Source organism: Pelobates fuscus, chromosome 1, assembly GCF_036172605.1.
Source record: "Pelobates fuscus isolate aPelFus1 chromosome 1, aPelFus1.pri, whole genome shotgun sequence".
NCBI classification, from domain to species: domain Eukaryota; kingdom Metazoa; phylum Chordata; class Amphibia; order Anura; family Pelobatidae; genus Pelobates; species Pelobates fuscus.
Genome location: NC_086317.1, coordinates 72,622,521 through 72,635,660, shown reverse-complemented (window position 1 = coordinate 72,635,660; position 13,140 = coordinate 72,622,521). Strand labels below are relative to the sequence as shown.

At 39.4% G+C, this 13,140-nt stretch overlaps 1 protein-coding gene across 1 annotated transcript in view; it reads right to left on the bottom strand.

Annotated features, from left to right (window-relative positions):
- AIPL1 (aryl hydrocarbon receptor interacting protein like 1) overlaps positions 1-12,927 on the bottom strand; it is a 67,424-nt gene extending 54,497 nt beyond the window's left edge. Inside the window, exons 1-2 of the mRNA XM_063449755.1 lie at positions 12,723-12,927; positions 6,973-7,152 (exon numbers count right to left, since the gene is read on the bottom strand). Coding sequence (XP_063305825.1) covers positions 6,973-7,152; positions 12,723-12,818 — 276 coding nt within the window. The 5' untranslated portion in view covers positions 12,819-12,927. The remainder of the gene's footprint in view (positions 1-6,972; positions 7,153-12,722) is intronic.
- Positions 12,928-13,140: the final 213 nt, after the last annotated feature.

The window sequence follows — 13,140 nt, the reverse complement described above, 5'->3', positions numbered from 1 at the left end:
CTCTGACACACTCAAGCGCCCACAAGATGTCATTTATTCTACTCTAATAAGCCTGTGTAAATTGTTATAATTTATCTGTTGTGGTTCTTTACCAATCTTGCACCACCCACACTCATTGAGCACCTGTCAATTGGTATCTCCTCACTTGAATAGGCATTACTACATGCTCACGATCTGACACACATTAGCGATTACACATACCTGCAACCTACAAGTCTAGACTCAAGCTACAACTCATGGGCATAACGCCCTTACACTAATCTGGTATCTGTAACCAGTGCCTGCGCCTCAAACTTTAGTCTGGCGACTCCATACTAGCACTGTGTCGCTCCAACTTGTATAATCAATATAAAAATGTGAAGCTTTCAATGTGATCAGTAGGCTTAGCCTGATAACACAACCTGTTTAAAATATGTTTTTGTTAAACGACTTGTAAAAATAAAAAATGAGGCATTCATATTCCGGAAATGTAAATTGCACGGTTATCGTTGTATTAACCCTTTTTTTTGTGGAATACCCTTGCATTTCCCCTTCTTTATTCTGTACCCTTCATATATGCCTTACTAAAATAAAGATTGACAAAAAAAAAAAAAAACTGGGGGAGCCACTGATAATTTCCACTGTGAGGGGTTAACGTACTGTTGTCTGGTACCAGACACCAATATATTTGGGAAAAATACTCACCAGTCATGTGGGTAGGCAGGTGCCTTCTCTGCCAAGTACAGTTAGCGGTGGGCAACCCCCCGCAGCTGAAAGCAATTTGTTGTTTGCATTCTAATTTCACCATTAATGAGTCTGCTTGATTTAACAACATTGGATGAATGACACCAGCCTTACAACGTTGATCAAGAAGTTGCCTCAACTTTAAATTCATAGCTGCCTAGGCTTGCTTTAAGGAATCTGATTTAATTAATAATCTAACTAAGCAACTACAACTATGATCATGTTGCATTTATATGCAGCACTCGGAATGGAAATCCTCCAGAAGAATAGAGACAGATAAAAGAGTCCCTAAACTAGTCCTTAGAATGGCTGGATAGCTAGAATAAATACAAGAAGAAAGGAATATTAAAACAGGCCAAGGTCAAGGCCAGAAATACACAAATGCAAGCAACAGAGACAAGACAAGGGAACCAGAGAAACAGTGTAGTCAATAGAAAGCTGGGGCAATACCAAAAATACAAAAAACAGACAAAGGAATGCACTATTGGGACACTAGAAACTCTATGAACCACAAAAAGGCACTGTGCCTTGGGCAGACCGAGATTTTATAAGTTTGAGTGTGTGGTTAGCATAACCATGACCCCAAAAGGTGAGAGTGCAATGAGTTCTATTGCTTAGAGCTCCCCTGACGTCATGATGCGGGAAAGCATGCACCGTGTCATAAAAAGGGGCGGCTGCACAGCAGCTGGTGTCCATGAGGCTGACCGGAGCCTCATGCTTCATGGGAGCAGCGGCCCACCGGATCGGAGCAACACCTGATCCGCTAATGTAAGTACCGAACCGCTAATGTAAGTACAGCAGATCTGACAGGTCAGCCAGATAGCCTTGGCTGTTTATCATATCTCAGGATTATGAACATTGTCCTGTGCTCTTTTATCACAGATTTATTAGTTATGAGTTACCTCATAATAGCGGTTTGTCACATGTCACCTATATACATTGGGGGGCAGATAAGATACCACAGTTAAAAATTGGGGGGCACTGATCATTTCCCTTAGGGGGGTGATGTGCTGCCCTTGACTATTTGGCCCCAGACACAAATTTATATGGATAAGGAATAGAGCAGTGCTAAACAAACTAGGAAGACTAGGATGGGAGGCAGCATACCTGATAATAGGGGAATCCCTCCAACTCCCAAGAAAACTAGAACAAGTCAAAGAACAATATACAGGTAGCGCCAAGAAAAATACTCCAAACACAATAGTATATAATAATAAGAGCAATAAAAGCAATAAGAGCAATAACCCCCCCCCCCACAAAAAAAAAAAGAGTCCACAATAAAACTTAAAAGAATAAAAAATACCATATGGTACGGCACAGACTCAAAGGTGGCAATAGATCTTCTAGTCCTGGTATGGGACTTTCTTGGTAGCATTGCTTAATAGCAGAATATGAAAAGGAAGCAAAAACAGAGGCAAACCAATAGTGCATTATGGTAGTACGTGGCAGGACAAACAACACTTAGATAAGATGTCAACTCACATATGGTAGAGCTACAACCAGCTCTAGGTAAAACAGCATGCAGTGGTATACAATCCCCACTTGCAGGATATCCCTCTGGTTAGACTCAGAGGCCTATGAAACAGTGCAAGCTTTGGTATTTGATCAGATGACCTGTAGCAACAAGAACGTTAACCCCTTAAGGACCAAACTTCTGGAATAAAAGGGAATCATGACATGTCACACATGTCATGTGTCCTTAAGGGGTTAATACGCATTTTCACACTCCATCTTAGCAGAAGCAGGATTTAAGCATACTGGAAAAATTGTCTGTAAAAATGAAAATTAACCAATATGTACTGGGGAAAAAAGTAACAGTTTAGTGGAATAAGGATATAGTTTATTGATTAGTAGGGGACTGACAGGGTTATTTACTAAACACAAACAGAGAGAAACAGGTTTTGCAACGTAGCAATAAAGAATCTTCTTTAATTAGACCACATATGGCTGATCATACAAGATAAAATATGACAATATGACGGGAGCAATTGTACAAGGATCAAAACAAAGCGTAAACAAAACCTGGAATTTAACTATATGTTTGTCCAACCATAATCTTCCTATTTTATATTAAGTGCACTAACACTTATTATATATCATTGTGTTCAGGAGAAACAGGGCTTTCATTTGACATCAAAATATTTAGATATGAAACGAAATGTTATTTAAATAAAATCTAAAAATTATGAGAAATTAAGACATTTTGTTATTTTTCAAGTTCTGCATGACATTTTATCTGTGAATGTAATAGTACTTTTTTTACTGCAATAAAATACACATAATTGTATTAATCAATGTCATACGAGTACAATAGTACCCATCGTGTACAGGTTTTATGGTGTTTTGGAAAGTTACAGGGTCAAATATAGGGCTTGCAAATTAAATTGTCTGGACTTTCTGCCTGGGTTGTCAGGCAGGTCCCTAAAATTATAATTAATAAAATTGCTTAATTACATAAATGAATAGATTAATATATACATAGAACTGTATCTATATTAATCTCCTTTTTTTTTTTAGCAGTCGGGCAGCCATAGGGATTGGTCCTGTGACATAAAATGAGGGTACATAATTCCCCTCATGCTTCCTACCCATGGGTACTGTCCACATCCTACCCTTCATGTGGTCAGTAGCTATTATAATATCCATGGAGAAGGATATAGTATCCCCCTGGCCATTAAGAAGACCCTAATTGTAATAATCACGGGGTTGACCACACTACGTGGGAAATTTTACAATGCTATGTAATATTAGTAAGACTGGTCTGATTGGCTGGCTAGTAAGCTAACCAATAAGAGCGTTCTAAAAGCAAAGTCTCACTTCTCTTGGCTTGGCTGTCAGAGGGGTTTGATTGTTTGGCTAGTAAGAACGCTCTTACTGATATCACATAGCATAAGAAATTTATAAGGGCTTTTCATATTCTGAGAACTCTGACTAAGAAGTCTGTGACGAGCCCTCCTGAGGTGAAGATGGATTAACTTTATTGCATCACAATTATTAATTTTTGCATTGTTTTTTGTGAACCTGTTTTTTTGTGTGTTTTTTTAAAGTAGTTGCATCAGTTATTATGGAATTTAATTTGGCCTTTTTTGGGGCTGAAAAACAGAAGAATTAGAAGAAAGAAGATTTCTGATGGTAAGCATATTATTTTAACAGGTGTTAGTTTTATTCCTCCCTCCTCCGCCCCCCCCCCCCCCCCATTATTATTAAGATGAGGGGCATGTAAGGTTATTTATTTTATTATGGGAGGTCACTAGGGCATTGTTCACTCCTTGTTACCTGAACTAGAGGGCAAGTTGACATGACACTATTTGGTAGTATGGACAATAGCATATCCACCCATTCTTGTTTAATAAATAGAGTCCCTACCTGCAACCGACAGGAGACACTAGGTCCTCCCCACATGATATAAATGTTAGGGCCACCAGCTGCCACCTATGGATGGGGACCGGAGGAGAACTAATGTCCTGAGTATTAATATTAGGGCCCCCTCCCTGTTTCCAATGGCTGGGGGGCAGGAGGGGAAATTAGTTCACCCTTATCTTATAATAGCCCCCACCCACTTACCATGGGAGAGGTAAGGGGGGGTGAATACATTTGGTCCTGAATTTTATTAAAAAAATGGTGCTTTGGGAATATTTTGAATCCTATACTTTGTGTAGGATTGAGATGTGAAAGCACAGATTTTAATCCAGACACAGAATGCATCCAGGTCACTACGGCACTTGGGCCACCCAAATTAGGACCATATTTGTCTATAGTAAATGTGAGAATTGCCATTCTGACCTGAATTCTGTCATTTTCACCAAATTTATTTAATAAACTAAAAAAGGAGAGAATATGAAATGTAATGGAGTGCATGTACTTGGTTAGATGCGTAAGCTAACATGAAAGGAAGAAAAATCAAGTTGAAGAATAGAGATAAGGGCTAATATAGAGGATTTTAGTAGGAATCTGATATTGACCTTGCAAATACAAGGGATCAGCATCAGAATAATAAAACAGATGGAATAATATAGACTGAGTGGCTTGCTAATACAGATGGAAGAGAGGAGAGACTTATGTGAGCTGTCAAAAAGTTGATATAGATATGGTGAGTAAGGGAAGGGAAGTAAAAGGAAACACATGTAAATTAGCAAAAAAAATATATGTATAAAATGAAGGTTAATAAAAATGTGGTCTGGACACTATCAGTCACTTGGTTTCCAATAGTATACAGGGCATCTGGGTTCTAAAGCATTTGTTAATGTCCTACATTACTGCATTATATAAGATGGATCAGTTGACCCCATTTAAATATACTTAAATACTTGTTCGTAAAAGACTTAAAAAAATTATTCTGTTCAGAACCATCTAATAAGGGATGGTTAAAGGACCTTTAGGTTTAAATGCTGAATATAATTGATCCTAAACATTATATTTGAAGAGTGACCTTTAAAAACTGCCCATTCCATGTAATCTGAAATGTATATTTATTAGTTGAATAATGCTGAACTTTCCAAAGCATACAATTCAATATATGCCCGGTAATAAAAATGTAAAAACATATTTAAGTACTATTTTACATTCCTGGATACTGAATCAAGTAAAGGTCTTATTATATTTATTCTCTACCTATAATTTAAGCTACTTCTAATATAATAACATGCAGTTAGCAATGGAGGCTGGTTCATAGAAGCAGGTGCGGCATTTTCAACCAGTTTTTTGCTGTAAAAATATATATAATTTAAAACTATTGACATGATAAGGATGAATTATAAGTGTGTGTTATATAAAACATATTGTGTTAAGGTTTGTCATGATTATATCTGCAATTTCCTACTCGCCTTTATTACTTGATCATGCTGAGCAACTAATCATGTCAAGCTTTTGGGACAGTTTTGGAATAAAAGTCTTATTTTCACCCCCCTTAGACATGTTTGGTTTACTGTCAGTAAAATATTTACAGCATCCACAGACTTTGTTTGGGGCCATCATATCCTAAACAGCTTCAAGAATAGAACTGTATGTTAGCCTGTCTTTCATGGCTGTCATTGGATAACATCATCGCTGGGTGGAGCCAAACATTTTGAAAGTGGATGTTACTTCCCAAATACATGTATCTATGGTATCTTTTGGTATTGAATAGCACATAATATTTCTGTGGGTCAGGTATTGGGTAGAGCCCAAAACAGTTGGGCAAAGTCTAGTGCCCCACCATTTGTAAAGGGATACCTTATGTATTAAAACTATGTCATCATAATTAAGTGGTGTTGGTGTATATAATCTGTCCCTTTTGTCTTACCGGGTGAAACATTGCTAATATTCTCAGCATAACACTGGGTGTCCATAGCAAGCAATTCGTTAGGAAAGTGTACATACTTTAGTTTGCCTTGCAATGATATTTAGCACACAGGATAGAGTTGCCCATCAGCCCCCCACGCCCCTCCCCCCAAAATGTAAAATTGAAAGGCAATCTACAACTAGTTTATGTAATAGTTGCAGTGCCAATGGCTTATTGGTGCAGGCTATTTGTTTTTTTTTCAAGTTAATTGAAAATAAATAAATACATAAATAAAGTCTGCTAAGAATATAAACCTGACCCTCTCTTCCCCACTTCCTCATTATCCATCTAAATATTTGTAAATAGTATAGCAGGATCGCCTCAGCTCTTCTTGTGCTGTTGAAGCTTACCTTTTACCTGTTTTAGTGCAGATTAGTTTCAAATCCCTCTCTCGCCAATGTTGTCTTCATCCCTTGTCACCCCCACTTTTATTTAACCATCCACCTCCCAGATGTTTGCAGCCCTGCCTAAGCAACATTGTGGCAGAGGTCATTCTATTTCCTCTGATTGGTCTCTCGGTGAAGGTCTGATTGTTCTAGAACAGGCCTAGGCAACCTTCGGCACTCCAGATTGTTTTGGACTACACACCCCATGACACTTTGCCAGCATTATGAGTGTAAGAGCATTATGGAGGATGTAGTCCACAACATCTGGAGAACTAAAAGGTTGCCTTTCCCTGTTCTAGAAGCAGAGCTAGCGGGTAGAGAGAGGATGTTGCATTTACCCACGTTTGTACTCTTTACTCATATTGCTATGTGAGAGCCCCCAATACAACTTCTCACACTTAATATTGGAGCCCCTAACACCACCCCAACCACCTGATTGTCACCTACAATGGGCCCAACTCCATTGGTTCCAAAAGAAAATTCTAGGGAAGGAACCACTTAAGGCATTCAAATTTTAGTTTGAATGTTAATTGTGGTACTCACTGTGACATCACACCAAAATTCAGCAACTTCTCCAATTCTCATGGAAGCAAGCAACATCTCCCAGACCTCCAGTTTAAACATGTTTCCAATTACGATTTCCATTGGAACCCCAACTTTCTTGCTGTCATCGATAACTGTACCTTCATCATCACATTTTATTGTGCGGAAGTGGAAGGTAACCTAAACAAATAAGAAAAAAACCAAGGTGGTTATAAACTTGTTATTTCCATCCACAAAAGAAGAACAAAACATGCAATATATAAAAATATTACAACATGTATAAAGTATATTTTCTAGAAGTTATTCAGTCCTGAAGGACCAAAGCAATTGTCCAACTTCTGAAACAAAATCTAGCATTTGTTGCATGTGTTTGTTCGACAATAATTTTCCTCTCTATCATAAAGTGCACTACACCTATTATAAATAATGTTTAAGGCCAGACTGGCCAGATTGGCTGTCCTTTGATACCCTTTGGTGTATAAATAACAGAACATTAATTACAAATGCAATTTTAAACTTCCCAGAGATTCTATCTGCTGAGGTGACACTATCTGTGTCACGATACTATCCAGGCACCTTGATAAAATGGATGTAGTGCTATCTCGATTAATATAAAACTGGATTAAATTAAAGGGAAAGCTTCCAGTTCTCTGTAAGAGGCGCTATGTAACCTCTGAAAAATAAGATATCCAATTCATTTGATGTGTATAATATGTGTATCGCACTATCTGGTGTACAGGAATGTTTCAGGACCTCCAATGATTTACTATATTTGTAAATGTATGTGACATTTGTAAGATTATACTGGGGTAGAACCATAATCTCAACATCAGGTATTCTGCTTCTGGCTATCATTCTTTCTCTGCAGTTAAATCTTTTTATATACAATATATCTCATCTCTGTTTTTGGTAACACTGTGTCAGATTATATAACTTCTCCAGGTAAGATAAGGAAATCTCTTTAAATCAATGAAACGTTACATTTATCAATAAATACATTATGCTTTGTTGTTTTTTTGTTGTTCTTTTTTATATCCTATATAGCAACCAATAGATGCTTAGACAAATAGCAGTCCAAAAAATGTATCTATATATAAATATAGTTGTAATCAAAATTAGTATTCCCCCATTGACAATCAGGTTTATTGTCAATATATACAGACGTTAAGCTGTTTGCAATGAAGAAATCAAACAAAAGCAATTGATATAGCTCAACACAATGAATGCTTCAAGTGACTTCCCTAAATTCAAATGAAAATGCAACTTATAAAGATTTCTCCAGTCTCAAAATTATTATTATTATATTATTATTGCTGCTCTCATTTATTTATTTACTGCTTGTGAAGTGTATTACAAGTTGGAATAGTTTGAACTGTGCCTTGTTTTCAGGGTTATCCTGGAGCTAGCCATTTTGCTGCCTGGTGTTGGACTACTGATTTATCACTGGATCTTTTTCACCCTGCTCGGATTATAAAATATGTACCAATAAGCTGTCCTTGAGGATCACCACCAGAATGACACAATTCTGTTAAAGTTGGTGGTCTTTCTTTATCTTACTTTCTCTTTACCAGAGAGCATTAAAGCGGCACTGTCATGCCGAACTTACCTTTCCTCAATCTCTTCCTCTTCTCCCCCTCTCTCGGGATCTGTTATTCTTTTCTTCCAGTCTTCTTTAGTTTTCTTTAAAATTATAAGACAAAGTAGGGACTCTTTGCCTTATGGAGGATTCCTCCGCTTGACCAGCTCTGACCAGCGGAGGAGCAAAGTGTGCTTCATTTCCGCTGGTCAGAGCAATTTTCCCATGATCCCTAGCTTTCCTCCCTGTTCCCACAATACTTCCTGTCAGTATTGCCGAAAGTCCTGTCACTTAGACAGAATGCCGGCAAAACTGCCGAATTGCATCCTAACAGAATGAGAAGAGTTTCTCCATTGGTGTTAGGATGCAATTCGGTACTTTGTTCGTATCGGAATTTCATTCTGATGAATGAAACTCCGATTCTATTCATTGCTGTGGCTGCATCTTGCAGCCGCTTAGTAGATAACTCCCTAATTCCCACGGTATCAGGGAGCTATCTACTAAAAGGCTGAAAGACCTGAATTGGTCTTTCAGCCAAATGTACTAATACTAAGTAAAGATTACTTAGTATTAGTAAATAATATGCCCCTACTCGCTATACCGCGAGTAGGGGCATGTCTAGTAAGCAGTGAGCAGCCTGTGGCTGCTCACTGTAAAAAAAACAACAAAAAACCACCTAATAACCCCCCCCCCCCACGCGCGGGGGTTAAAGATGGGGGGGACCTACTGTCCTCCCCCCTGGCCCCCACCCCTGCGCGGTGGGTGGGGGCCCTAATAAAACAATAAGGGGGGGACACCTACTGTCCTCCCCCCCGGCCCCCACCCCTGCGTGGTGGGTGGGGGCCCTAATAAAATAATAAGGGGGGGGGCCTACTGTCCTCCCCCCCTGGCCCCCACCCCTGCGCGGTGGGTGGGGGCCCTAATAAAATAATAAGGGGGGGGGACCTACTGTCCTCCCCCCCTGGCCCCCACCCCTGCGCTGTGGGTGGGGGCCCTAATAAAATAATAAGGGGGGGGACCTACTGTCCTCCCCCCCTGGCCCCCACCCCTGCGCAGTGGGTGGGGGCCCTAATAAAATAATAAGGGGGGGACCTACTGTCCTCCCCCCCTGGCCCCCACCCCTGCGCTGTGGGTGGGGGCCCTAATAAAATAATAAGGGGGGGACCTACTGTCCTCCCCCCCTGGCCCCCACCCCTGCGCGGTGGGTGGGGGCCCTAATAAAATAATAAGGGGGGGGACCTACTGTCCTCCCCCCCTGGCCCCCACCCCTGCGCTGTGGGTGGGGGCCCTAATAAAATAATAAGGGGGGGGACCTACTGTCCTCCCCCCCCGGCCCCCACCCCTGCGCGGTGGGTGGGGGCCCTAATAAAATAATAAGGGGGGGGACCTACTGTCCTCCCCCTGGCCCCCACCCCTGCGCGGTGGGTGGGGGCCCTAAATGACCCCCCCCCCATCAAGGTGACTAGGGGTCCCAAGCCCCTAGTCACCCCCCCCCCCCACCCAAAACATTCTATCCCCTACCTACCCCCCTCCCCCTAAAAATAGTGAGGGGGAATAAAATAACTAACCTGTAACGCCGGTAGCTCCCTCCTTGTAATAAACTGAACGAACAAACGAACACTGATACACAGTGTTAGTTTGTTCATCTGATTTTTTCTATTCATTCATTCGTCTGTCTGATGAATGAATGAATAGATGAAATTCCCGTTCGCATGTCCAGGTGTTTCACTGAGCATGTGCGGGAATCTCACAGTCTGTGTAGTGTGGGTAGATGACGTGTCCCACAGGGACTTCACCTACCCACACAAAGATGGCGGCGCCCTGAATAAAGATCAGGGCAGAAAATACAGATTTAAAAATAGGTAATCTGGGGGGCTTAGGGGCATTTGGGGGTGACTAGGGGGTCAATTGGATGTAGTGGAGGCGGGAGGGGGGTTAAAAAAAAACGGGATTCGGCATGACAGTGCCGCTTTAAAATGAGTTTTGTTTTCATGTAAAAAGTCATGATAGTTTTTCTTCGGCATTTTTCCTTAGATGTCACTTAAATGCTGCACCACGTCAAGATCTTTGTTTAGAATTTAGATTATGGCTTTATCTCTGTCCCTAAAGGTAGTCTTACTTTTCTTGTTTTGCAGCCCTGACAATGTTGTTGCTCACTGCTTAACCTTTTTAGTGGCTTTAAGGTTATCCCTTCATTAGTGCAGGGGTTCTCAACCCAGTCCTCAGGACCCCATACCAGTCCAGGATTTGGGGATTATCTGGGTGTGTCTAAGGTGTTTTTTTTCTTTCTTTAATAATTCACACATCATTTTGTGCATACACCTGAATGGCACAGTGAGAAGGCAGCCTATATTTCTCCAATGACAAACTCACCAGGCTGCTGAAAAGATGTGTTCACTATAGCACAGCTTCTATGAAATCAAACCATTGTCAAGCACTCTTATGAAGCATTGAATCAATGCACTCTGGGTTTTAGTGCAACAGGCATTTAATTAGTAGAAATATATATATATAAAAAAAAAAAAAAGAAACAGCCGTCATTAGCTAGCCTGCCATCTGTTGCGATGTGTAATCCTGCAACTCCACATGATAATACTCTGTAGCTCTGGCTTACAAAAATACAGATCAATGTATTTGCTTGCATATATATGTGACAGGCAAAAAAGAGAGGTTGTGCATGCCTACATATGTATGTGCATAAATATAACATGTACAAATATAATATGTGCATATATATCACATATACAATTATAATATGTGCATATAAATGTAAACTGTGTTCGATGGGGAAATGTCATTAACCCCTTAAGGACACACGACATGTGTGACATGTCATGATTCCCTTTTATTCCAGAAGTTTGGTCTTTAAGGGGTTAAGGGGTTCTAGAGTCATCACAATAGTCCACCCAAATAATAGCATTATCCACCTTTAATTAATCTGATTTTTATTTTGTAGGGCTTGGGTTTATGACCTATGGTTAATGGTAGGTTATCTTTCACCTTAGGGTAGTATAAGAACATATGATCAAATTAATAGTAGCTAGTCCTGAGCAGCAACTACTGTTGACATCTAGTCATCTTTAGCCATCTCCGGAGATATGCCAACACAAAAATAGGGGAGAGAGAATTGTGCTGTTTCTGTCTTCTCATCCCCTCACAAAGGATTTCATTTTTGGAAGAGGTTTGAGTTAAAATTGCAGCAGTTTTACATAAATGCTGCAATCAGCAGTGTAACTCCTACTAATCTCTGGCCGACTAGGGTAGAATATGTAACATATTATTATGTATAAAGCGGCAACAAATTCCGCAGCGCTGTACAATGGGATACATATAATGTACATGTATATTAAGATATGTGTTCTAAGGGACAACCTATCTCTGTATCTCTATAGCTGTGTATCTGTCTTTCCGTCAACATGGCCCAACACATTTATTTAGTTTTGTTTTTCTTATACAGTAAGTAATGAACCTACAGAAAGGAACATCACATAGATAGTTACTAAGAATACCACTGCATTCAAATAATACAGTTTGCTTGAAAAAACGCTGATAGAAATCTAGCTAGAGCATATTCAGGATAGAACAGTAATGCGACTTATAGATTTTAGAATAACTCATTACATATTGACTGTACTAACCAGGTTATTTACTGTCAGAGTTGGTCGAGAAAACAAAGTGAATTTAAAGCAAATTGCAGAGGTTAGATCTAAATAGTCAAACTGGAAGCATAGCGGACTTGAAGAATTTTTCAAATTTGACTATTTTGTCCCCAGGTTTGATGACGACCTTGAATTCACTTTCACTTCCAGAAAATTCTCACTTTTGCAAAAAACCTTCTCTATAAATTGGCTAGATTAATATTATAATTTAGCTGTGGTTACAAATTTAATATCCATCTAACTATAAATGAGATACATACTTACACAATTTGATGAAAACATTTCTGTATTTTCTTAGAATCTAGTGTCTTGAATAAGCATAAAGATTTTCTGCTTTGCATTGTGTGGTTTCCTGCACTCAAGGTACTTCCAATTCAGCAATTTGCATGTACAATAGTCATGTTCTATGCTTAGAAAACCTTAGGAAAAAATTGTTCCCTCTTCAAATTCAGACTTTACAAACTCTTGCATTGTATTCACGGAAGACAATATGTTGAAGGTGAAATAAAACTAACCTTTGATCCAGTAAGACATTTTGGTATGTCCCCTGTACCACCATGATAGATTTTCTTCCTCACACCTTCCATATTCAGTTGCACAATTTCATCCATTGTAGCTGCTAAGTGCCTGTCTGGGTGACAAGAGAATCAGAATGGAAGATTAACCTTTATATAGGGATGAGCAAAGATGTCTAAAGCTGCCTTGAAGCCATAAGACCAGAGGATTGAAGAGTCTTAGGACAGATAGTCTGCCTTAGTCAGGGCTGTTTATGTAACCAATATTTCATCTCAGCTGCAGTGTGCTCTAAAAAAACTTATTTAAAATAATATTGGAAAGGAATGTGATAAATTATTTCAAACATTTAATTAAATGAGCGATAACAATTAAAGAAAAAAAATGGTTAAAATTCTATGGGAAGATGTATCACAGCAA